The following is a 24,148-nucleotide window of genomic DNA, read 5'->3' as shown; positions in this document are numbered from 1 at the left end:
TATTTTGTTTCAAACTAAGTATGAAGTCCTAGATCATTCATCTTCAAAAAGCTATTTGAAGCTCTTATGCTGAATACACAGCTAAGATATCAGCAATGAATATTCAGCGCTGATATACGACTGGGATCATTTACATTTTAAAACAGGATGGACAATTTCAAACATACTGTATGAATAGAATAAACCACAACGCATGACCAAAAAATCCTCAGTATTTTTAAGATTTTATTTTTATGTATAAACACTTTACATAAATTACCTCCTCTGAGACTAATATTCGATGAACAGTTAATTGGAATTCATATAAAAAATCCATAAAGAACTTGTCTCACATAATTTACAAAAAAGTTTGGGTTTTCCTTTGCTTTGTACGACATGATGTTGTTGCGTCAGTTGTTTCTCTTTGCTTTAATTGTATCTTTCCCAAGGAGCACTACAATACCATTAAAAAATTAACAATAAATCTGATATCTCCGGTAGCAGGTCACTGGCAACAATGTCCTCTCAGGAAGCGGCACAGTAAAAGCAGTTGGATTTATTAACAGCAGAATTTCCCAGTTTTGGCTGGTTACTGAGACACATCAGTTCTTATTAAGAGCGAAACTACTTTTTTTTATAAGCAAAGGTCAACCATTCAGAATGAAAACAAACATCTGATTATAGACATTGCCTAGAAAGAAAACCAATAGGCTTTATACATATTAGTCCAGTCGAGTGCAGTGATATGCATATGTAAACACATTTCTTTTTTAAACTTTTTTTTTTTAATTTTTAAAGCAGATCACCTTTTAAGGTCATTTGTAAAAACAATTTGATTCCACAAACCACCACTCTTTTTCTCCTTGACTCTCTTTCTTTTACACAAGAGTTTGAAGTCCATCAAGGTTGTGCTACAGACGCAAATCTGTGTCACGGCCTTGTTAAGGCCTAAGTAGTAGTTATTTTCTACATGTACTCTGTTGTAGCTACGCGTGCCAACACTTCAGTTCGGTTCCCCAAGTGGGAATGGCCACAGGCAGTCTCTTTGGCAGCCGGTAATGAACAGTTTGTTACCTCTTCCCTATTTCGCTTTGTCTTAGGAACTGTATGTTGTTAGCACTGTCGGCTAACTCGGGGTATTGCTCTACGGAGAGTACATAGTACCCATCATAACCTTGTACTTTTCCGGCGCTTAGCAACTGGCGCTTCTCCCCCTCGGTCCACAGTCTCGCCCCCTCCTCGCCGTCGCGCACTCGCTGCTGCTCCCTGGCCCAGGCGCTGGAGAGGGCTCTCTGCCGGGCCTGCTCCAGGACGCGGGCCTTCTCCTCGTCCAGGGTCATGCCGTACCGCACGTGCAGCGCCAGGGCGCCGTACTGCATCTCCACGTCCGCGAACCTGCGAGTCCTGCCGTTTACCACCGTGGTGGACTGCGAGACGGTGACGTTGACGCCGTTCTCCAGGGACTTGCGCCCGCTCGTTAGCCGCAGGTTGCCCAGGTCGCTCTCCGGCAGCCCGGTCTTGATGAAGTAGTGGGTGTCCCTGCCCTCGATGGTGAAGTGCAGGTTCTCCAGGTAGAAGGCGTTGTTCAGGATGTCGGCGACCTTGATGCAGTCCTCGTTGGCGATGTTCAGTGCCTTGGTCACCACCCGCCCCTGATTGACGGCCAGCATCACCCCTTTCCCAATGAGCGACTTGAGGGTTGCAAACCAGAGCCACGATTTCTCCCTGCTCGATCGGCGCCTGCTGAACTGAATCTCCGGCATCTTTCCGAATGACAGGAATGCCTTTGCCTGTCTCACGACTTCTTGCTGAACTCCGGAAACAGACTGCAGAAGAAAGAAGAGCTCACGTTATTGATGCAACGCCTAACACCTCAGACAATCTACCTTCGAGCGGTCTGCATTAAATAATGCCAGCCTTTAACATTTCTAAAAATATATTTGTAGTACGGCTAAGGATATCCATATTCCATACAGAAACGATAAATAATACAGCAGCATTAAATCAATGATTTGATTCAATTAATAACTTTAGCCTTGAATCCTATCATACAAGGTAGACAAAAATCTGGAGATTTCTGAATTATTGAATGGGAGAAATGTGTAAAAAGGTTTTAAAGGCATATATTTTTTTAAAGTCTTTAAAAAAAAGTTTACCTTGGGGCCATTGAAGTTTAGATCTGCAGAACATTTAATTTTTTTTAACAATGACAGCTATGAAGAAGGTGAATCTCCACTTCACAGTATTAAGAATTATATTTAGCAGGCAAACATCAAATATTTTTTAAATTAGCATTTAACACCAAAATATTAATCACTGTCTTTATACTTAACTTGTGAAATATTATACATGAAGCTTTTTTTAACATCTAAAGGCTGAAATAACACAAATGTACAAATATTTCAACTGCAAGTTATTGCCTAAGAAGTCCTTTATTTCCCTGTGCCTGCTAGGCATTCCTAATAAAAAAATACCTATTACTGCAAATCAAGTACATTCTGGCATGTGAATGAATAATTTGGTTTTATGCCAGAAAAATAACACAGTTTGTAGAGCTCTACAGATGTCCTTTTTGACTGCTTACCGGTAAATCATCCCAAAGCTGACTCTTTTTCAACTCAAAGGAAGGTTCTGTCATGTCGAATTTGGGAATAGGAAAGCCAGGGATGGCATTGTGCAGATGGAATCCAAATGTCACCAGCCAGCTGTTGACATCTTTGAAGAGAAAAGAAACAGAAAAAAGTACAGCACTGTCAGGAAAACCTGACTGAAAAACTAAACTAAAAGTCCAACTAAAAATGGGACTTCTCTACAACTTTCAGTCCAATGGAAATCTAACGCAAACATATAAAACAAAACACTGGTATAATGCATATTTATTATAAAACTTCCTTGCTAATATAAAAGCATTTTGACATAGCATTGGTAAATACAGCTGTTATGACATTGAAACAAGTACAAGTATAGTATATTCACTATTTACTGTATGTATTGCATTTAAATTCCTTTTTTTGGTTTAGCTCTTAAAATTTAAACAAAATTGCAGGGTTGCATAAAGCTCTCCGTACACTGTAATATATCTGCTATAATTTAATATTAAAAAACTCTGAAAATTAGTACTTTATGTTTAATGTTACATATGACTGCATTATGAATGTACAACTATAACATTCATAGATAAGTAAAAAGGGAAGATTATTTGAAATGGCAGTATTCCACTGTTCTTAAAAAAGCAACTGTTTTAATATTCTTAACTTCCTAAATATAGCAGACAAGCCAGCTGATTTAAAGCATGAAGATCCAGACATAAAAAAAGAAAAACAATCTTTTTTTAATGTGACAAATCCACATCTCAAGGCTTTATCAGATCTATTGTACAAAGGAACAGCCCTGGATATGGTGATCTCTGTTCCAATTAAGAAATAAATATAAACAAATACGTCAAATATGTTGTGCTAATAACCGCAACAAAGTCTCGACTTAAATCTTACCTGTGATATACTCTTTGACGTCATGCACTTTGCTGACGGGATTGTTGTTCCGAAACATGTAGAGGTTAAATGGTGCAGGGTCCTTTCCCACTTTCATCCAGGTGGTGATGTCGGGGGTAGTCCAGCGTCCTGCCAGGATATCGTAGTCTCGGTCCCCGAAGTGCAGAAGCTTTGTCAGAGGGTCATACAGGCCCCCGTGGAATCCTATGACCAGCTGAAAGTCTGGGTTGGAATCGAAGTAGATTTCTCCATAAGCCGTGTACTGGACTTGCTTAATCATCAGACCGTTGCTGCTGAAAACGGCCAGGGGCGTTCCTGTATTGTCACAGGCGATGTAGAACTCCTCTCCACTGCTGATCTCCATGGCGAAGAGGTGTCCTTGCAGGTCGTAGTAGAGGGAGGTGATCTCCGAGCTGGAGTGGTTATAAACGTGGGTGATCCGGGTCGGGTAGTTGAGGTCGGCATAGAAAAACTGGAGGTGCTGCCCCAGGCTCGTCCTGGTGGAGACCCTCCTCCCGAGGCCGTCGTAGCGGTACTGGATCGTCCAGCCGTTGCCCTTGCTGTACACGCGGACGAGGAGGCCCTTGGAGTTATACTCGAAGATTTCAGCCCCCCTCTGCCGCAGGAAACCGTCCTCATCCAGCCGGTACTGAACGTCGCCCAGGCGGGTGATCCTGTCTCTCAAGTCGTAGCGCAGAGGAGTCAGGCGGGCACTGCTGCTGGGGTTCAGCAGGTGCAGATTTCCGTTCAGGTCGTAGTTGTACCGCCACATGATCTTCTCGTTCAGGTAGACCGTCTGAAGTTGCCCATCCACATCGTACTCGTAACCGTACTTTGTAGTGTTGGCGAACGGCCCAATTTTGACCTCTCTCTTGGTCACGCGGCCCATGTTGTCATATTGTATGGTTATCCAATACATCAGAGAGCGGAATATTTCATACTGGATCTCTTTGATCCGACCATGGTCGTCAAAGTGCTTGGTGTAAGTCATGACGGCTGTGGAAATGATCTGGTTGATGTCGTAGTAGATCACGCCAAACTTGCCAAACTGTTCGACTTTCCCAGAGATGTCATCGAATTGGTAGAGGTCAATGGGCAGAGGCGTTTCATTTATCACGCCCTGCATGCTGGTCACACGGAAGCTGTTGTCATAGGTGTAGTCAAAGCGAGCATTTACCATCCCACCTTCACTGAAGCGGAAGATCTGTCTATCGATTAAAGGGCCAATCTGTCTGTACCTAATGGTGCAGATAAAGCCCTCACTTTGCAGGTTCACAGTTTTAAGGACGCCTGCCGTCTCATCATATGTGAAGCTGACACGCGTGCTGTCATACAAGATCTCGGAGAGCTTATTTTGTCTTCTGTATTTATACAGGACTCGCCTGCCTGTTCCCAAGTGTGACACTTGCAGCAGCTGCCCATCTTCACTGTAGTCCACAATGACAGAGGCATTGCTTTCAGGGGGACTGTAAATATTGCGGTAATACCCAACTGAGCGAATGGTCTGCATTGTGTGACGGGCCACGCTCGGCATTGTTATGGCAGACAAACGATCCAATAAATCATAATCAAAGATGTACTGGCGTTGACTGTGGAGCAGCAGCACCATTGACTGGAAAGGAAGTAGACAGAATAATTATACACATGGGTATTAAAATGCAAATTAGGTGACAACAGGTATTAACATTCCATTTCGGCAATGATTTCCTTTTTTAATTGAGTTATCCTTGACCTACAAGTCTTTAATGCTGCTCTGTTTAATGTACTTGGATGCATAATTCTAAAGGGTTTTGCAATTATTAGCTCTGGCCTCATAATGCGCTGCTACTTATGTTATAAGGTAGGCTCCATTTAATGTCAAATTCACTTAGCAAAACAGCGGGTAATTAAACCTTTTGCATATTGGTAAGAAGCACAAGAATTTTATGTCAGAAAAAAAGACAGTTAGGAAATTAAAATCACACTAATTTTGGTGCAGCTTGATCTTTACATCTCTTTTTACGAGCAGCTGGTTAGAGATAAAGTAATTTGATTCACTTTGTCATTAAAAGAGCTCTCGGCATTTCTGATCAATGTTGCCTGGAGGTAACACAAATACATCACGCTTGAAATGAAAGCAACACACTGGATGATGCAGGAGACAGTCCAGCAGGTACACCTCCCCTAAACTCTTCTTCTTTAAATTCATAGCATATGAGGCTGTGTCATTTTACTGGTAAAAGAACCCATCTTTCCCGGTTTGTTAGAAACATTTTTTTCATCCTCTGAGGCGCAAATCACCAGACTATTTCCATATGCATCTCTGACTGTATGTGTGCCTGTGGTGGGGGACCGGAGTGCCGGGCAGAATCCGTCACCTTGTCATCCATACTTGGAAGGACTTTGCTTGAGCTCCCTAGGCTCTCAATATGGCATATGTTTCCAAGATGATATCCTTCTTCTTGGTCACGCCACCTGCACTTGTGTCAGGCAGTGCTAAGAAAACTATGCATATGTAACACCTACACTTTTTACTTTACTTTTCATTGGTCAGATTCTTCTTAGTTCATTCATTGAATTTAAAAGAACTCTGCAAATATGGTACATATAATTACAAGGCCAATTCATTCTAGAAGAACACTTTTCAGCACAGATGGAACTGCCGACTTAAACCTTCAAGCTAAGATATTAAAATAACATGATGTTCTCTCTTCGCACTATAATGCTAGTATATTTTTCAAACTTTTCTTTATGTGTGATTAAAGCTACTAAATTCCCAAACTAGAGATATTCCTGTATTAAGTTAAATGTAACAAATTGTTTCAAACATCCTGGTTAAAACAGTCTTGAGAATTTGCCATTTTTGGAGTATATATAAATTATATACACATCTGTATAGAAATATCTGATGTGTCAGCTGCTTTCTGCTTTCCAGCAGTTCTCATTTTTCAGCCCAGACTTCTTGCTTTGTAAGTTTGAAACCCTTGTTATCCATCTCTTGGTGCACAAACATCCACAACAACAAGCAATTTTCCCTCTTAAATTGCATCTCAAGGCCACAAGGAATAACAATCTATTGCTCTTCTCCTACCTTGTGGGATTCTCAACTATTTACTGTAAGAGTCCAGCTACTGGACACATTTCCAAGCTCGCCGATCTCTCAGCAGACGAAAAAATCTATTCCCAGGAATCTATTGCGAAAGCACCTTCTTTTGTCAAAACATCTCACTCATTTGTGTAAAATCACACTGCTGTAATAATACCCACTCCTTTCACATAGCTTTTAAACAAGGAAACTGTAAGAACGATAACTATTTTTGTGTGTTGTGTATTTCTACCCATGGACTGTACTTTAATGTTCTGGTGCTACATTAAAGGATAAAGACATCTGACCTTTTCAAGGTACGTGTAACTCCATATCTTCCCATCAGCAAACACCCGGGAGACGAGCCTGCCTTGGTCGTCGTATTCCACCCTCTCACTCGTGGGGCCTCTCTGCATGCTTGTGATCTGTCCTGTGGCCGAGTAAGTGATGTTGACAGACATCATCTTGCTGCTAGGCACCCAACGAGTAGGGTGACCCGAGGAGTCATAAATTATCTTCAGCAGAAATTTACGGTGGTCATCATAGATCTTCTCTGTCTGGGAGGTTCGGTCATAGTCCACAGAGAGGAGGTTCCTGCCATTCACCTTTTTAAAAACACAAACAAAACTCTCGTCAGAGCCCATCGGAAAAGCCTCAAAGCCACCCACTTATTGCTTCTCGATGACCTGCTATTGTTTAAACACCATTTACTGTGATTGATTCTCTTTGACAGTAAATTAATTTTGGGAGTTCTTGATGTAAGTGGAAGGCATTAGATTAACTGCTTTTTTTAAAGGGTTTCATTAAACTGAAAGACACTCTGGCATTTGTTCAAACTCTTTTAAATTAAGCCCCTCAGAATTTACCGAACCGGTAAAAAGAAATATTAGAGTGTATCCATGCAAAGTTTCCCTCTACAGGAGCCATTCATTTAAAGATGACAAGCTTTAGAAATGGAAGCAGAGCAAATCATATTCTGACCCCAGTCCAATTTATTTCATATATATAAAAAACAATGTCGCTTTATTAATGCTGTGGGAGTACCTCAGTCCCGCATGTTTGTGTTGCTGGGAAAACACAAGATATTGATGGAAGCCTTGCGTTCGGAGGAATTTAGTGGACTTGAAACTCAAAATCACTTGAAAATGAGAATTGGGCTTCTTTGTGAGAGAAATGACTGGTAGATTTTAAGTCATAAATGAAACTGTGAAATAATACATGCAACACACCTTAAAAGTACAGTTAATTATGTACTATAGTATGGAAATGCTTGAAATTCAAATGTTTTATTCTAACTTGTAAAAATGTATTACTACATTTTTTCTTTGTGAGAAATCTACCTAACCGAATAATAAGAATAATTATTTTTTAAGAATATCAGAATTTGGCACCTCCTGTTTTTTCTGCATATATGCTTGGAATCTAAATGAAGATGCACCCAACGAACAAAATTAAGTTTGATATAAATAGAATATTTTGCTTGTTTTCTGAAAAGTGTACAGTATGGGTTGTGGGCAATTTCTTTTTCGTTTTATCCAGAAAAAAACCCCAAGATACAAGTAAGATATCAGTCATAATATTGTGTACAATTTTGGCCAACATGATACAAAAAATATTGTTGCTGTGGAATCTTCCTAGTTCTGGAACAAAGAAGAATACAAGAGGCCCTGATTCTGGTATCCAGAATCCTCAAACACAATGACACTAGGCTTCTTCAGACCCGGCAGAGAAACAGAAACCAGAGGACACAAGCTGAAACTATGTGGAAGAGCCTTTAAAATGGAGAGCAATAAGCTCTTACACAAAGGGGTTGTAGGAGTATGGAACAAGCTGCCCGGCCATGTGATCAAAGCAACACACCGGCTTCTCTTAAGAGCTGCTGGATGCGATCCTTGATCATCAATCCGATCAATTATCTACCAGCAACCAAACGAGCTAGATAGATCAGATTGGCAGCCTCTTATTTAGAGCCACTGCTTACACAAGACCACTATTTAGGCGCTCTATAGCCAAAAACGTGCAATCAGGACCATTCTTGATTTCTACGACACTGTAGTCCTAGTGGGCGGCGTGGTGATGGTGGTGCAGTGGTTTCTATTGGGGCCGTCAGTTGCTGAGGTGCTATCTGCATGGAGTTTTATATTCTCCATGTCCTCGTGGATGGAATGGTTCAGTCCAAAGACATAGTGTACTGTTGCTTGCTGGCATAGGCTCTGGCTCTCCCGCGACCCCGTCCTAGGTAAATCAGCCATGGAATGGATGGATGTACGCAGTGCTCGTATTTTGGGTAATATTTACTTTTATTAAACTTTTCTAGGGAGATTTCCCTCACCCGAAGCTTCCTTCCAAACACGTTGACCTTGCCTCTGGTCTGCTCCTTACGGAAACGCCACTCCACCAGGTTCTGACCGTTCTCCCCAGGCAGTGTCATGTTGCGCCGGGCCACTGTTGGGTTGGCAGTGCCTGCCAGAATGTGAGGCTCCGTCTGGTAATGGGTATCCATGCCATTGGCATAAAGAACCCTCAGGGAGTTGTCAAAGCCAACCTGGTAACTGTTTCTTAACTGGTCTGAAGGGGAAAGAAATGTCATGAAAAGGAGGAAAAAAGGGTCAAAAACAGATCATCAAACATCACAACTGTATTTGACATTAAAATGTTCCATCGTCAGTTATTTTTTATGCCTAATCGGGTACGGTCAGTCTTTAAAGTTCAGCTCACGGCTAAGCCCGTGGACCCACACATGAAAAATATGGGAGGGCAGACAGGCTCCTGGTAAAAATGATTTACTTCCTTGAAAGAGCCCACCTGATGAGCTATTCATCTGCAGACAGGCTCTGCTGTGGCATACAGGATGTTCTGTATGCCACACTCCTCTCAGAGCTTGCAGCAAACAGAAAACATATGGAATTCGAGACAGATGAAGAATCATATGCTTGGCTCGTCTTTGTCAAGTACTGCAGTTGGGTGAGGCTTCTATTTTATGTGAGGATGGTGTCAGAAAACCTTTTATCCCTTTACTGTGCATGGAGAGACCTGCCCAGTTTCTCCTAAACCCACACCAACAGATTTTCTACATCTCAAGAGATACAAAGACATGAATCGATGATGTTCCTTCAAGGAATAATCTGTACAATTAATCTTTCTGAGGGCACAAATAAGTTGCTGCAGAACCAGGAGTTCATAAGCTGGCGATCTCCAAGCAGAGTGAAGGGATTCTTATTTATACAATCAGGAAAAAAAACAAAACACAGCGCCGAGAAGCCATTCATTAGCTGTGTGTAGCACAAGCTGTTTGTCTTCACAATGATGAATTGCTGTGGGTTAGTGCGCGTTGTCCTGGTGGTATTACTAAAACAAAACAAAACAAAACCGTATTGTCATTTTCTTCCTGAACTGCCAGGACGCTCCCCTACCTTGAACCAGAGTGTAGAACGAATCAATGGATGAGAGGTTAGTGGTGATGCTGACGTCCTCATCCCTCCCTGAAGTCTCAATGCCCACAGTGATAGCCCTTTCCATTTCCCCATGGAGACTGGTCACGACTCCCGTTGGAAAAGTCACATTCGTTAGGCGGCCTTCGCTGTCATAGCTTAAGGAAGACCGTAGTTAATTGAGTAAACCGCTCTGAGGTCATGGAGCGCTGCCTCAATTCAAAAGCAGAACACTCTAAAACAAGTACCTGGGGAATCTAAAAAAAAAATGTTTTATCTCGTATTCTGTCCTTAAAATAGCTAGCTGCTTAAAACTACAAACCTTACAACACTGACACTCTCCCAGAAAGAAATTGCATGCTAAGTCAAACGACGATAAATTTCACACCCTGCCACAATACTCCAGTGAGTCATTCCTGTGATAAAGGCTGCAGTCATTAATGATCTTTAAAAGCGAACAGTGTGTAAACTGAAAAAGAATTATATTTAATGCCAACTGAACTGCTAAAGGCTGCAACTGGAAGCTTATTACAGCACAGTTTTACCGTACCGCTCTCATGTACAGCTAGCAGACCCAGAATTCAACGTATTATTACTAACACTCCGTAGGCAAACATAAAAAAATAGGTTAATAAAATGCAGATCTCAATGTGGACTAGGGTACAATACATTTTTTGTAAAAAAAAAAATGCGTATCACTGTTAATTCGTAGTAATAAAGTCGCGTACATTGAGAACAGCTGCGGTTTGTCTAGCCATGTGTGCCTGCATGGCAAGGCAGAGCGGTTTGCCCTGTTGCACGCCTCCCACATCACATCCTACCCTCTACTGCTTTCGCATCATCAGTTCACACGAGCAGCCCGGTGAGGAGCTGCAGTCCGTCAGTGCAGCGTTCTCTCAGAGCAGAATCAGGTCGGCTACACTCCACGTAAGCGAGCGGTACCTGGTGCGTCCGGTACGTCCGGTATCGGAGTGAATACAAGCATGCCAACCGCATAGCATTCACGTTCAGTAACGCTGCACACTGACCACACAGACGTTCTGCTGGTAAATCTTTAAAGGTAAAGATATCCAGGGGGCTGTCATCCGTGTTTGTGTGCAGACTGCAGTCCTGCAGCCAGGTGACACTGAGTAATGATATTATAATCGCAGGGGAGCCTGCAGCGGATTGTGCTGGCTCTGAGTCATCTTATGGCTGTAATTGGGTCTTCTAAGATGCCCAGCTGTATCAGCAGCCTTAGCTGTTTGGAAGCCTTGCTCCCATCAACATCCTCTTTCTTCTCTTACTGGACTCGGTCGGCGTGATTAAAAACAGCAAAGCTCTGCGCTGTTTAAACGTGTCACACCGTCAGTTTTGCGAGTGCAAACGGCCATGCGTGAAGTTCTTAACACACGTGTGTTGTCATTTTCCTACTTGGGAGGTAACAAGAATAGCAAAAAGGGGGCTTTAGAGTACCTTTGACCCTGTCTACAGCCATACTACAAATTCTCACTATACTGTACATAGTTTTATATATATGGTTCCATATGACCATATTTATACAGCTCACAGTTTAATAATTGGAGGTGAAGAAAACTTTTGAGCACATATCATCAGGCTCATAGATCTTCCTATATGAAATATTATTATAACACAGTATAATCCAGTAATTAGTGTTAATTATATTTAAAAACATACAATAATTGTGCTCATCGATTAATAAAATAAATCCACATTCATAATGGTTTTCTACACTGAAGGTGTCACTTTGTCTTTTTTCTCCCTATAAGATCTTCACCTTCATCCCGATCTGTATAGCGCACAATGTATTCCATTGCAAGTATCCTAAGTAGTATACATGTTATGCTGTGTGCTGAAGTGGAGTATATGGAACGCATCTGAAACTCCTTAAAGGACATCTGTCCACAGAAAAAATAAAGTATGACAAAGTTACTGCTCCTGCTCTACTAGTGTGACATGTAGTACAGGGTGTAATGACTTCTGTGGTGCTTTCACTCCATTTCAGTGTGATGGGCAGCGTACTAGTTGAACTGAGGTACAACATACCATACCAGTGAGTCATACATGCTGGTGGGTTGTTACAGCACTAATAGTCGAGTTTATGATTTGTGTGGAACTGGAAGGAACAAGAACAACAGCTCGTCAGCTGTGTTGGGCCAATAAGGAGCATTGCTTGTACTCAACAAACCCATAGTGGGAATCTGACCATTAATACTCGTCAGTTTAGAAATAGCTACAGAGGATCACCGACTGCTCTTTAATGATGACAATATTTAGTGTCAGCTTTAGAACTGGGAAGCCTTCACTGAATTGCACACCTAGACTCTGTATACTGCTCCAGCTGCTCTGGCCTATTGATATTTTGAGTGACTGGTGAAAGGCCTGTCTGCCATTTCTGGATGGCTGCCAGTACCACTGGTTTTTGATTAATTTCCAGGTCCATTTTATCTACTCCTTTTCCATTCCCTGTCAAAGCTTCACAATGACGCTGTGTGGGCCCTGCAAACAGCACACATCAAAGCCCTGCTGCAAGTCATCGGTCAAACTAAGGTATAGAAAAGGAAAAAAAAAAACAAGCAGGAACAAAATCGTAAAAAGTAAATACGTGGCTGTTTAAGTGCATTTTTAATAACCTAATTTTAGTTATGCAACTGATTCTGCATGCACTTATTTCTCAAAATGACGACCGCAAATTCAATTTTATACACAGTAATTTGCGATACTGTGGACACATCTGAGAATGCACGTACACAGTTAACCTAAAAAATAATTAATAATTCTTCGCCAGCACAGAAAGTGCTACAACATTTCAGACAACGGTGACATTTCTGACAACAGAATGAGACATTAGCGTGAAATAAATTGCACACGCTGCCTGCTGTGCTTCCACCACCAACTTGCTTGCCTGAAAAGAAACAGAACTTGAACTCGCACTGGAAGCTGTCAGCTGCTGTCACCCGGCTAATGATTCATACTCACTCGAAAAAAGTGGTCCATCCAATCTCGATGCTCTTTGTTGCCAAAAGGCCACTGCTGCCATGATAGGTGAAGAGAACCAGATCCTGGCCCTGGGCAGTGAGAGACTTCAGTCCTCCGTTGGTCCCAATAGTGAGCTGTATGACCTGCTTGTCTGGAGAGACCACCCTGACCGGTATGCGGTTCGTGTCTCTCCTGATACGGAGGGTGTTCCCGTTACTGTCTGTGACGGCGGTGATATCATTGTCGTTACTGTAGCTGAAGTTAAACTTGTAGTCCCCAGTAATCAGGCTCATGGTGTACTGGTGAGTGCCGTTGATGTCGAAGACGTACAGCTCTTGGTCTGCAGGAGAGGCCACCTCGTAGTAGTTCAGCAGATTTAACAGCGGCTTATTCTTGAAGACAGCCCGGATCCTAATGTTCCCCAGGTCGGCTATGTATAACGTGCCGTCGGGCGACACCACGAGGGACGAAGGCGCGTTCAGCTTGGCGTCTTTGGCGTACCCGTCCCCGGTCAGATAGCAGTCGCAGTTGGCATCGTCCTTGCAGTCGCAGTCCGACGGGGAGCCCGCCAGGAGCGAGATCTCGCCGTCGGTCGTCACCTGCCTAATGCGGTTGATCTTCTTCTCGTCCGTCTCGGCTATGTAGAGCACGCCGCTGTACGACACCGCGATGGCGCTGGCGGACTCCAGGGTGGTCTGAACGGCCCGCTTGCCCATGGCGTACTCCATCCCTGGGACCTGGCAGTGCATCGGCCGGCCGGCCGCAATCCGCACCTGGCGGTTCTCTGTGATCTGGAGCACGACGTTGTTGTCCAGAACGTAAATGGAGTTATCCATGGGGTTGATGGCCAGGTCCGTAGGCCACTCCAAGCGAACCTTAACAAAACACAGAAAAAAACAAACAAAAAAAAAGTAAGCAACGCACATTATAAATCAAGAGGTATTCATGCTTCTGGAGAGCAATGTCGTAGCCTGACAGTGATGTACAGGACTATTTTACTCCCAGGGATTAAATACACTTTGTGCTTTTGTGTTGCGTGTTCTGATTTGATTTGCCTGCTTGATGTTTCCTCTTTGACTTGCAGTAGCTGGGTCTGTCCATGAATTAGCTGTATGGAGTTAAGCTTCTTATAATCCTGTTTTTTTTTGTTCATCTGACAATTTTTGTGCCTCCACAAAGGTACTGATAACACTGTGACAAATCCCCTCCCTACACACTTTGACTCTACCCAAGAAATGAAGCTTTAATTCTGGCTTCTCAAGGAAACATTTTTAGCTTTGACCTGGTAGGTCAAACATTTCTGCGAGGGGAAAATAAAATAATGGATAGGCCATGGTTAGTTAATTAAGAGCTGTAAAATCGTACCCTTTATACTGTAATTGCACTTCATACATGAGTAAGAGACACATACAGTACACATGTGTAGGACATACAGTACATATACATTCCAGTTTCACTGTGACATGATGACTCTTCAGAAGCTTAAAATGTAAACCACAGAAAATTCCTAACTTATCAGTGATAAAAGAAAAATCCAGTTTGATCTTGTTTTTGACCAGCTAGCTAGCTTTTGAGAGTTTTACAATTCGAATCTCTACTGCTACAGGTTTACAGGAGAGTGTTACAGAATCAGAGGAGGCTGCGTTACAAATCATTCAGGCAAGTCAATAAAGTGTATGATTTTTTTTTAATATTGATGCACTAGAGCCCAGTGCTCTGTGGACTTTAGCCATGTGGTCCCAGGGGTATTGGGGGTTTGAATTCTGGTCTCAGTGGTAATTAAATTGGTGACAAGTGCGGTCTTTGTTTGTTTTTGCTCCATTGGATCAAAATATACCCTGACACACACTGTAGTTCTCTCCCCACCCAGGAATAATGACTTATGAATAACTTAGCTCCTCCAAGGGGGATATGCCTTTTTGTACTGGTGAGAGAGCTGAGGAAGCACAATGGAAAAGGCCAAATGAGAGAGAGAGAGAGAGAGAGAGAGAGAGAGAGAGAGAGAGAGAGAGAGAGAGACAGGGCTGTGGTGTGGTCGTGATCTATGTTTGTAAGAGCGAACTAAAAAAAAACAAATCCCTGGGAGTTCAGTTGTAGCAGTAGGAGACTCTGAGCTTTGGCTAAGTTGTTTAGCTTCCAAGCAAAAGGGAAGGTAGTGGACTGACATTAGCACAAATTGGCCAACCAAAGGAATTTGGATTTTTTTTTTGTCACAATGCCAAATAGAGCACTGAATTAAAATCAATCGCTTATGTTAAGACTTACTTTACCCTAGATTCAACTAACTGTAATTGAGGCAAGAACCCCAACAGAAAAGGAAGGCTGATTGGCACTTATTCTGTGTTAATGTGGGCAACAGTATATTCATCTTTTATCAGCAGTGTATGAATACAAAACAAGAATACAGGAGAGCATTCTGCATGATCAGCCATGGGGCACAGGGTTAAATGCCAACTGTGGACGAGTTACCACAAGGTGGTGCTGTAATCATTCAGGTTGGCCTTCAGAGCACCAGTGTCACTGGCAAAAACTGTTACCGTCTGGCACATTATAAATAAGAAGCGCAAGAATCACCTGACTAATGTGCATGCTGGTGTCACAGGTCAGGGGGCGGGCTGAGGTGAGGTCATTTGACCCAAGGAGTGTGGAGATGATGCCATTCTGATCGACCTTACGGATCATCGTCCCATCAACAAAGTATATGAACCCATTCTTGTCGACAGCAATACCTGAAGGGAGAAAAGAAAGGACGTCGAGGACTCCATTTAAAACCCTCTGCATGACTTGCTAAGCAGAGCATGATTGCTACATGTGTTGGGTTTGGCTTAACAGTATTCAGGTCACTGGGAAAAAAAAGGCAAGTTATTAATAATTCATACTCCGCTTTCTAGTATCAAATTACTTCTCGGGCAAGAAGAAGAACAGCCATAGTCACAGTTTATTATGTGTGCGTGAGTGTGTGTATTCCAAGTCCTGGAAAAAAAAAAAACTTCAGAAGATCTATTTTATTGAAGAGAGACTAGTTAAAATACAATTTAAAAAAAAAAAAACCCCGACTTTCCCTACCTGTAGGAAGGGTGAAATTGCAGCTTTGACCATTTTTAGATTAAACAGATGAAAGACAGCCTGTTGCCATGACTACACCATCCTGCTAAAATGCCAAACTGATAGAGTGGAGGCTAAAGGTTTCTTGTTCCCCAACTGAGACAAGAAAATCTGCTTCCTTCAGATTTTTTGGTACATGGAGGTAGTGCTCAGAGGAATATGGATTAAGACCTGACTCTCCAGGCTGTCATAAATCTTTTTTTTTATTTAAAAAATACAGTATTTGTTGGGGTTTTTTTTTTAAGCTTGGAGAATATCTTTAAAACGTAGACTGGAGTTAAACAACATAATACATATAATATTAAAGAGAGAACTTTGGACCAGCAGACAGCTGCTTAGGCAAAATGTGACAAATCATGTTTGTCCAAGCAGCTTGCCTCTAGGTTAGTAGAAGGTGAAAGGTGTATGAAGATGAATTTTTGGTTGTGGGGTTGTATATAATCTTGTGTAGCTGGACAGTTGAGAGGTCTGTAATGTCCACTGAAGATGTGGAAAAAAAGACTTCAACCACCTATTATTTCAATATATTCTATCAACAGTGTGTTGGCGTTTATCAAAGTGATGACGGTTTTTATGCTTGAACACACACGTTTTTACTTTTGGGTTGACATTGATATCTTACTTCACCGCAACTTACTGAGGTGCAGAATATGTTACAGAAATTCTCCATGCCCATATTTTGCGGTTTAAAGAAAAATAAATCTTATATTTTTCTGTTCAGCATTATGACAGAACAATATATAAAAAATGCAATGTGCTAAAATCATGTTTAAACCAGCGAGACCTAATGGATCTAAAACTGTTTGGACCACAGAACAACAACGACAATGATATACGGTACTATTTACGACTACACTGTGCAAAAGGCACTCTCTGCACTGTGCTGACATATCCAGTCCAATTCAGAAACAGTCACTTCTTTATGGTTAAAAATCATAAGAAAGATTACAAACATGAGGAGGTCGTTAGGACCTCCTAGCCTGTTTGGCTGTTTAATTAGCTATTAGCCAACTGATCCAGGTATCTCTTCAATCTTCTACAGTATCTCTTTTTTTGTTAAGTACAGTATGTTATTTAACTTGCTGCTGCTGTTCTGTGTTTATGTTTTTGGCGATTCCTTTAATGTCTTTATATTGGAGCACGCATGCAAATAAGCACTTGGTCATATGACGACAAACTGAACTGAACAAACGTTTCTGGGAAGAAGCCACAGAATGGGATTCAACAATATGGCTGCGTAGCTTGTTCCCAACTCCCACACCCGATAGGGAAGTGCCTCCTGTTTTAAATGCACCGCCTCCTTGAGCCCTCCTCCTCGTGTCCCATCGATCAATTTGAACAACACCGGCGGGACTGGCTCTGTCCGGGACTTTACAGATTTTGAACACTCATATTGGGTTTCCTCTCAGCCTTCACTGTTCCAAGACTAATAATAATAATAATGCAAAGGAACAAGTAATAGGTTTATTCCATGCTGAAAAAAAGAAGAAAGAGAACACAACGTTTCGGCCGTGGAGCCTTCTTCAGGTGTGAGAGAGACAGGGCAGTAGGCAAAGGTAATGTAGTGGGAGAACAAAGGTTGGGAGGGAGGTGGAGTGAGAGGCAGGAGCATGGGACAGAAAGAGAGGCCAATCAAGAGGTGTGAAGTCAGAATGGGTGCAGAGAGGTGTGAAATGAAACTTCCGATGAGTGGAATAAAGCTTTTATTTCCTTAAATAACCTATGGTTATTTTGAAACAAAAATGCAAAGGTAAAAAACGGTGCCTAAGCATCAGCACGAATTGGGCAAGAGGAGCCTGGTTTCAAACGCTTGGGCGCAGTGGAGCGGGAGACCGTACCTTTAGGACCCATGAGCAAGGCTTCGGTCGCCTTCCCCCCGTCGCCACATCTGGCCTCGTCGAAGGGCAGGCACTGCTCGCCCGTCCCCGCCACCACTTCGGCGTTCAGCAGCAGGTCCCTCGCCCCCGTGAGCAGCTTCGGCCGGTAGATCCTGCGCGAGTTGGTGTCGGACACGTACAGCTGTCCGGTGACAGGGTCGGTGGCCAGGTAGTATCTGTGGGCCGGGTTGTTGCTGAGGAACAGGACAGGGGACGTGAGTGGCCTTCAACACGAGCGGGCGGCCGCCCGACACGTCCGAGCGGGTTGCGCGCGGGCAGCGGGAGTGGGTGTACTGGCATGTGTCGAGTTTTTCTAGACCGGACCAGACTAGGAGATAACAGTGATGACAATGAATTTGACTTTGGTGTCTAACAGAAAGCCATTAAATGTCTACCTCCTCAACAGACAAGGAAGGAATTCTAACACTTGACAGGAAAAAAAGGCTCTGTGACCAAGTGAACGTAATAGGATATGACTGGAAATCACTATCAAGTGACAAGGCATTAATGACGCCTTCACATTGTCAGATCATTTCAACCATTATCACTTCTCACTGCTTGTTTGCCTATGGAAAATAATGCAGTGATATTCATATTATAATGAAAATCAGCAACTAATGCTGCATTTGTCAGGCCATGTTCATTTGCATCTATTAAACCTGCTTAAAATCCTGAAAAGCTATTTCACAAACAGTTAGTGAGAAGGGCTTTTAGTCACAAGCATTCTAATACAAATTCATGATAAACAAACAACAGTTTACTCAAGTCTTTATTTTCCAGCTATACAGCCACAACAGCATCTCTCCTGAGTGAGGACAACTTGGACTGTAACATGAATTTGAAATAGAAAATTAATCCAATCTGAGATTCATTTTAATAAAGAGAGGAGCTGCTCCAGGCAAAAACCAAAACACAAAAAAGCCATTTTAAAGTTTTGCCCACTTTTTGCATGTTAAATAACTGCTTGATCTAGCTGTTGGCATAATGATTGGAAATTAAGAAAAACAAATAATATAAATCAACAAATAAATAACTTAGGGAAGACTCAAAGAAAGGGAATGTATAAAACAAACATCTGTGATAAATAATTTACAATGCTGATCATAAGATGCTCTGTTATGCAGTCATAAAAAAGAGCTTCATTAGATGAGGATGAGGTCGATAGTTGCTAATGTTTTTATGAGGCTCTGCAGAATATCAGTCAATAGTGGTCGTCTTTATGACACTTTCAAATGGAACAAGTTGTCTGGGAATGTGTTAAAATGAATAGTTAAGACTCTGAACTGCATAAACTATTAAGTACCTAGATGTCTGCGGTACAAATGAGCTGGATTCTCGTAAGATTAATAATACAGAAAAAAACGGGTTTCACAAAAATAAAAAAAGCCGGGACATATTCTATTAACACTTTCGTAACTCTAGGCTTATACTTTAAAAGGCATGTTCCCACTGCATGTTTGCTTAAATAAAGTATTTTACATGAGAATAACAGAAGCTGTACAAGCAAATTAAGTTAATTAATCACACTTCTTGCAATCTTGCGCACATCACAATTGTATATTGTCATCGAGACTCCCTATTTTTCAGCTAGATTTCTTGAACTCCAGACTACAGATAGATGTACAGTAACAGACTGGAGCAGTTCTTAAGAGTGACAATCCAGATCACAATATCCTATCAGTAGATCGTGAAATTCCACAGCTTTTGCCTGAGGTAAGTCACAGCGGTGCCCTTTTTTCCTTACTTAAATAACTCCAGTGTCTGATAGTAAAGTGCCTGACGCCTGCTTGCGTTCAAAGAATCCCTTCCGTTTATCTCCATGCCAATCAAAACTGAGAGCTGGTCTCCATCTTTCATTTACTGAATATCCCTGTCTGTATCAGCTAGCGTTACAAAACTGCTAGATTGTGACTTCTTGGGCAGATGTGATACTTATTCATGGAACTGAAACATACCACATTCTTAGTTGTTAGACGGGGAAGCACTTTACTCCTTTTAGCAATCTATTCAATGTTCAGAAACAAAGCCCTTTTTTGTTTTGAGTCAGAATGTCTTAATTTAGGATGCTGTGTAAATGCTGCATAGAAATAGCCCAACACAACAACAGCAACATTTCCAGAAGAGCAGAAGCAACGCAAAAGCCATATACAAAAAAATGAACAATTAGAAGTGCACATTTTGTAATGCAAGGATGAGCCAAATGTATATGAATCAATGTAAAATTAGCTGTTGGGGAACATGTGCACACAGACAATACAACACTTACAATATTTTATATATTTTCTCAGGCTTACCTATGTCTGAAATCTTTATTTCTTAGACGAACGGAAGCAGATCAAAGGAGAATAAAAAGCATGAATTAGAGAAAAAAGGAAAGGACACACAGAAAAGTAAGAGATCTTGCAGATTCACTTGACAAACAAGAATGAAATTATCTTTATTGAGAGAAAATGTCCATCCGTTAGAAAGTACAACACCATTAGATCTTGCCGATCCAATCTCTGTTTTTTATTTCTAGAAACAAAGTGAAAAGCAGAGAGATTCTCTAGCAAAAAAGACTGGCAGGCTGGGGGCCGACAGCACAAACTGTCTTTGCAATGATACTGGGTAGAAATTATTTCAGCAATACTTTTATATCAATGGGAAGGAACAAATTTTACACCCGGGAGTTCACTAATATATTAGATCATGGACCATACTTAGGTTAACTAGCTTATAATGGGTTATTGATTGTGTCACATACAATAAAAAGCACACTTTAAAATGCTTTTTCTAACATGCTTGTGGCATAGAAAATCTAAGGAAAGCTGAAAAGGATGTTTTGTTTATTTTTTTGTAGAAAGGTTTGCAATTTTTGCATGTAACATATAGCCTTTGATGATAGGAGGCATCAATTCAACTAAAAAAACAATGGAATTAAGCGATTAAAACATTTGTGACTAGCTATATATTTGCAAGAAACATGAATGGAGGGTGTATTTCAGCTGAGCAAATAAGATGTTATGGTTTGGAGCAGAATGTCACTGGATTTATCCTACAGCACAGAATTTGACACTAATTAAATATAATTCATGCAAATGTCTGCTGGTGACCAAAGGCTGAAATTTATCTTTGTGGGGTTTTAAAAAAGGCATAATTCATAAAGGTTGACAAGAACGTAAACAAACATCTCACTGCATATCTAAAATCTATGCTGAATAAAATGAAGTATTGCCCTGTTGTTTATTTTAGAGATCACTAAAAAGACTGATATTTAAAAAATAAAAATAGACTGGAAATATTCTCTAGTGTCACTAGCTGAATGACAGACTTCTGCTCGGCTTACTGACGCATTTCCTCAGCAAAATACAGAGCAAAAATAAGAAAGAAAAGGAACGTCTGAACCACTGTGACTTGGCTGTTTGAGCGCATTCAACACAGACTGCAAGGAGCCGCAAGAGAAACGCTCTCTGCTGTTAACTTTCAGTGTTTCTAAACCTACCTGTGTATGCTTACAGTATATACTCCACACGCACACACATGTTTCACGTCAAAGGATAAAAGAACATGAAACACTACTAGCACCGCGGTCGTAACACAGATTTCATTGTGCCCAGCTGGATATAAAAATGTCACGCTCTTACAAAGAAACATAAAACAAGAACAAGCACAGCAGAAAGAAACATGTGCTACTTCAAGGCTTCCTTGATTAATGAACAGATCGGGATGCCCCCACCTGAACTCTCGAGGGCTGTTTTGAGAATTGAAAGATTGAAAACACATGAAAGGTGGTGTCAGATGACTGAACCCTGACTGTTCTGCTTTTAAATTGGCTCAGCTGTCCAGTGATTTTGAATACAACCATCCCTGATGATGGTCAGAGCCAGTGACTGAGACACTGCAAATCTCAAATGTCTTCTTATTGGTAGTTTGGACTGTTTTAGTGGAAGAGCTTAATTCCACTTCTGCATGTAATAAAGCTTTTTACATTGAAATGATGCAAAGGTGACTCTTATGAAAATGTTTATGCTCCACCAATTTCTTTCCTCCTTCTAAAATGTAAACATATATCTTGGAGAAAAAATATACAGAAAACTCTATTACCTGCAGGGAAACTGGCTAGAGGTTGACATTCCTTGGAGATAGACCAGTTAAAGCAAAAATACAAAGATGGCTTGTTCCCTTTCATGGTTTGTATTAAGTTACACATGATAAAGATGACTTGCAGCCCAAAAGAATTTCTTGAAACCTCAAGTGACACTTCTGGTTTAATCCCACACATTAGAGCAGGAAAGGAAGGGGAGGAGGAAAGAAATTGAGGACACTGCTCCAAACAGCAAATAGCTTGGCTATTTGTTTACTCGTAAGCATTTTGTGCACACAAAAGCCCAAGCCAGAGCATACTCAGAAGGCAGAGGTACGAGAAAAGAGTCTATTGTGACATTAAAATCTGGTAATGCTTTATTTGAATGAAGCTAAGAAAAACAAAAGTCATAAATCTTTCAGAAACACTTCACAACACGATATAAGAAGTTGCCTAATCCCTCACAACTATTTGTGCATATGACATTACAAGTACATGATTATTCGGCATGCTTCATAATGAGACATAGCTTCAGCAGAAAGCTGAGATAGAGAGAAGCAAAGTGAAAATGATGGAAGACACCATTAAGGACTTGAGAGCTGACAAGAACTTGCTGCAGATATACATTAGTTACAGCAGTCTTGGTATGCTTATGTCAAATATTTTGCGATACAGTTTTTATGCCTGTTGTTTTATCATGTTTATGATGGGGTCGTGAAGGTGTTTATGAGCCTCGTTGAAGAAAAGCATTACCCCAAAACCTTAGCACGGATCCTGACAGGACAGTCCTTACTGTACCACGGGCATTTAAAAAGTCTCGGAAGAAAGGAAACCAATTGCACAAGCCACTGGAGACACCCCCAACCCCTCCCACACCACAGATTAACTGTTCAAGCCCCTTGAGATGTGACACAGAATGTGCTCTCCTTTAACGTCTCCACTTGGTATGGGACCCTTGGTGTCAGGGCTAGTTCCAAGCTCTCGAGGATTATAAACACGGGCAGGACAATTATTGTTCAGAAACAGAACCAGCCGGACCGCGTGCATACTAAAGCAATCTTTAATAGTAAATGATGCTTTACACCCGCTACACTCGCAATTTGAAAAATTTACCATCTGGTTGGAAGTTCTAGAGTGCCGGAAGGCCACAAAAAACGTTTTTTTAAGAAGTCCCTCCGTCCGAGTGCTATGACTTTTTTAAACTTTGCTGTATGAGCCCCTTCAGAGCACCGTATTGGCAGCATATATACGATACATCCGAATCTTATGTATTTGGCACTGTACTGTATTGTATGCTGCTGTTACGTATGTTGCGTCGACTGCAGTAGCTCCACTGGATGTTTTACGTTCTCTCTACTGACACTGTTTTTCCGGTCGTCTCGGCACGCGGACAAGCAGACGGACTCCGCCTCTCCCGCCAGGCCCCGGACCTACCTCAGCTCCATGACGCTCGTGACGTTGCCGGAGGGAAAGATGCGTCGCACGTAATTGAAGTCGCCGACGTAGAGGCTGCCGTCGATGCCGCAGGCCAGCGCGACCGGGGCCAGGAGCTTGTTCCCGTCGGCCTGGCCGTTGCAGCTGGGGCAGGAGATGCTCCGGCGCCGGCCGTTGCCCATGATGGTGCCGACCACGGGGGGCTGCAGGGAGATGAACTGGTTCTCTCCATTGCCCTTGTACAGGATTCCTGCAGGGAGGGAGGAGAGAGGGGGAAAAAAAACACCGCATGAGCTTTTCCCAGGACCTTGTGAGGACATGCCAATAGAGAGAAAAAAAAACCTCCACAGATCCGTGCGCATCCGAGGTAATGAATCCGGCTTTCCGGTCTTGCCTTTTTCCTCGCGGTTTGAACTTAATACAAATCTGATCAAAGAAAGTACACATTCCCTGATTAAATTGTCTGAGTTAAATATCATGTCGGCTTACCTAATTGGTATTTTTAATAACCCTAATTAATTGCACTGCTGGAACAGCGTACCTTGAAAAGAGAAATTGTGTGGGATAAAGGAAAAGCCGAAGCAGAATGTGGGCTTGTTTGTGAAATTTTACTGTATTAATATGGATTGCAGTGACGCTTTCATTACTCTCCCGATCTGATAAGTCCATTACAAAAGGGGGCTGTTTACAAATGAGCACAACACAAAAACAATTGGATATTTTTA

At 41.8% G+C, this 24,148-nt stretch overlaps 1 protein-coding gene across 23 annotated transcripts in view; it reads right to left on the bottom strand.

The window, feature by feature from the left end:
- Positions 1-205: 205 nt before the first annotated feature.
- The window catches only part of LOC102698543 (teneurin-3), a 285,608-nt gene continuing 261,665 nt past the window's right edge, over positions 206-24,148 (bottom strand). For 19 of the 23 annotated variants that reach the window (XM_069192922.1, XM_069192926.1, XM_015345614.2 and 16 more), the window contains 11 exons: positions 23,424-23,673; positions 20,221-20,241; positions 17,888-18,120; positions 15,519-15,673; positions 12,945-13,819; positions 9,948-10,123; positions 8,867-9,102; positions 6,843-7,139; positions 3,471-5,082; positions 2,564-2,694; positions 206-1,805 (listed from right to left, as the gene is read on the bottom strand). In XM_069192922.1, coding sequence (XP_069049023.1) covers positions 1,050-1,805; positions 2,564-2,694; positions 3,471-5,082; positions 6,843-7,139; positions 8,867-9,102; positions 9,948-10,123; positions 12,945-13,819; positions 15,519-15,673; positions 17,888-18,120; positions 20,221-20,241; positions 23,424-23,673 — 4,742 coding nt within the window. In that variant the 3' untranslated portion in view covers positions 206-1,049. The remainder of the gene's footprint in view (positions 1,806-2,563; positions 2,695-3,470; positions 5,083-6,842; positions 7,140-8,866; positions 9,103-9,947; positions 10,124-12,944; positions 13,820-15,518; positions 15,674-17,887; positions 18,121-20,220; positions 20,242-23,423; positions 23,674-24,148) is intronic. The other 4 variants (XM_069192930.1, XM_069192932.1, XM_015345633.2 and 1 more) reach the window with 1 other exon arrangement.

Source organism: Lepisosteus oculatus, chromosome 1, assembly GCF_040954835.1.
Source record: "Lepisosteus oculatus isolate fLepOcu1 chromosome 1, fLepOcu1.hap2, whole genome shotgun sequence".
Lineage (NCBI taxonomy): Eukaryota > Metazoa > Chordata > Actinopteri > Semionotiformes > Lepisosteidae > Lepisosteus > Lepisosteus oculatus.
This window is presented reverse-complemented; position numbering and strand designations above follow the sequence as displayed.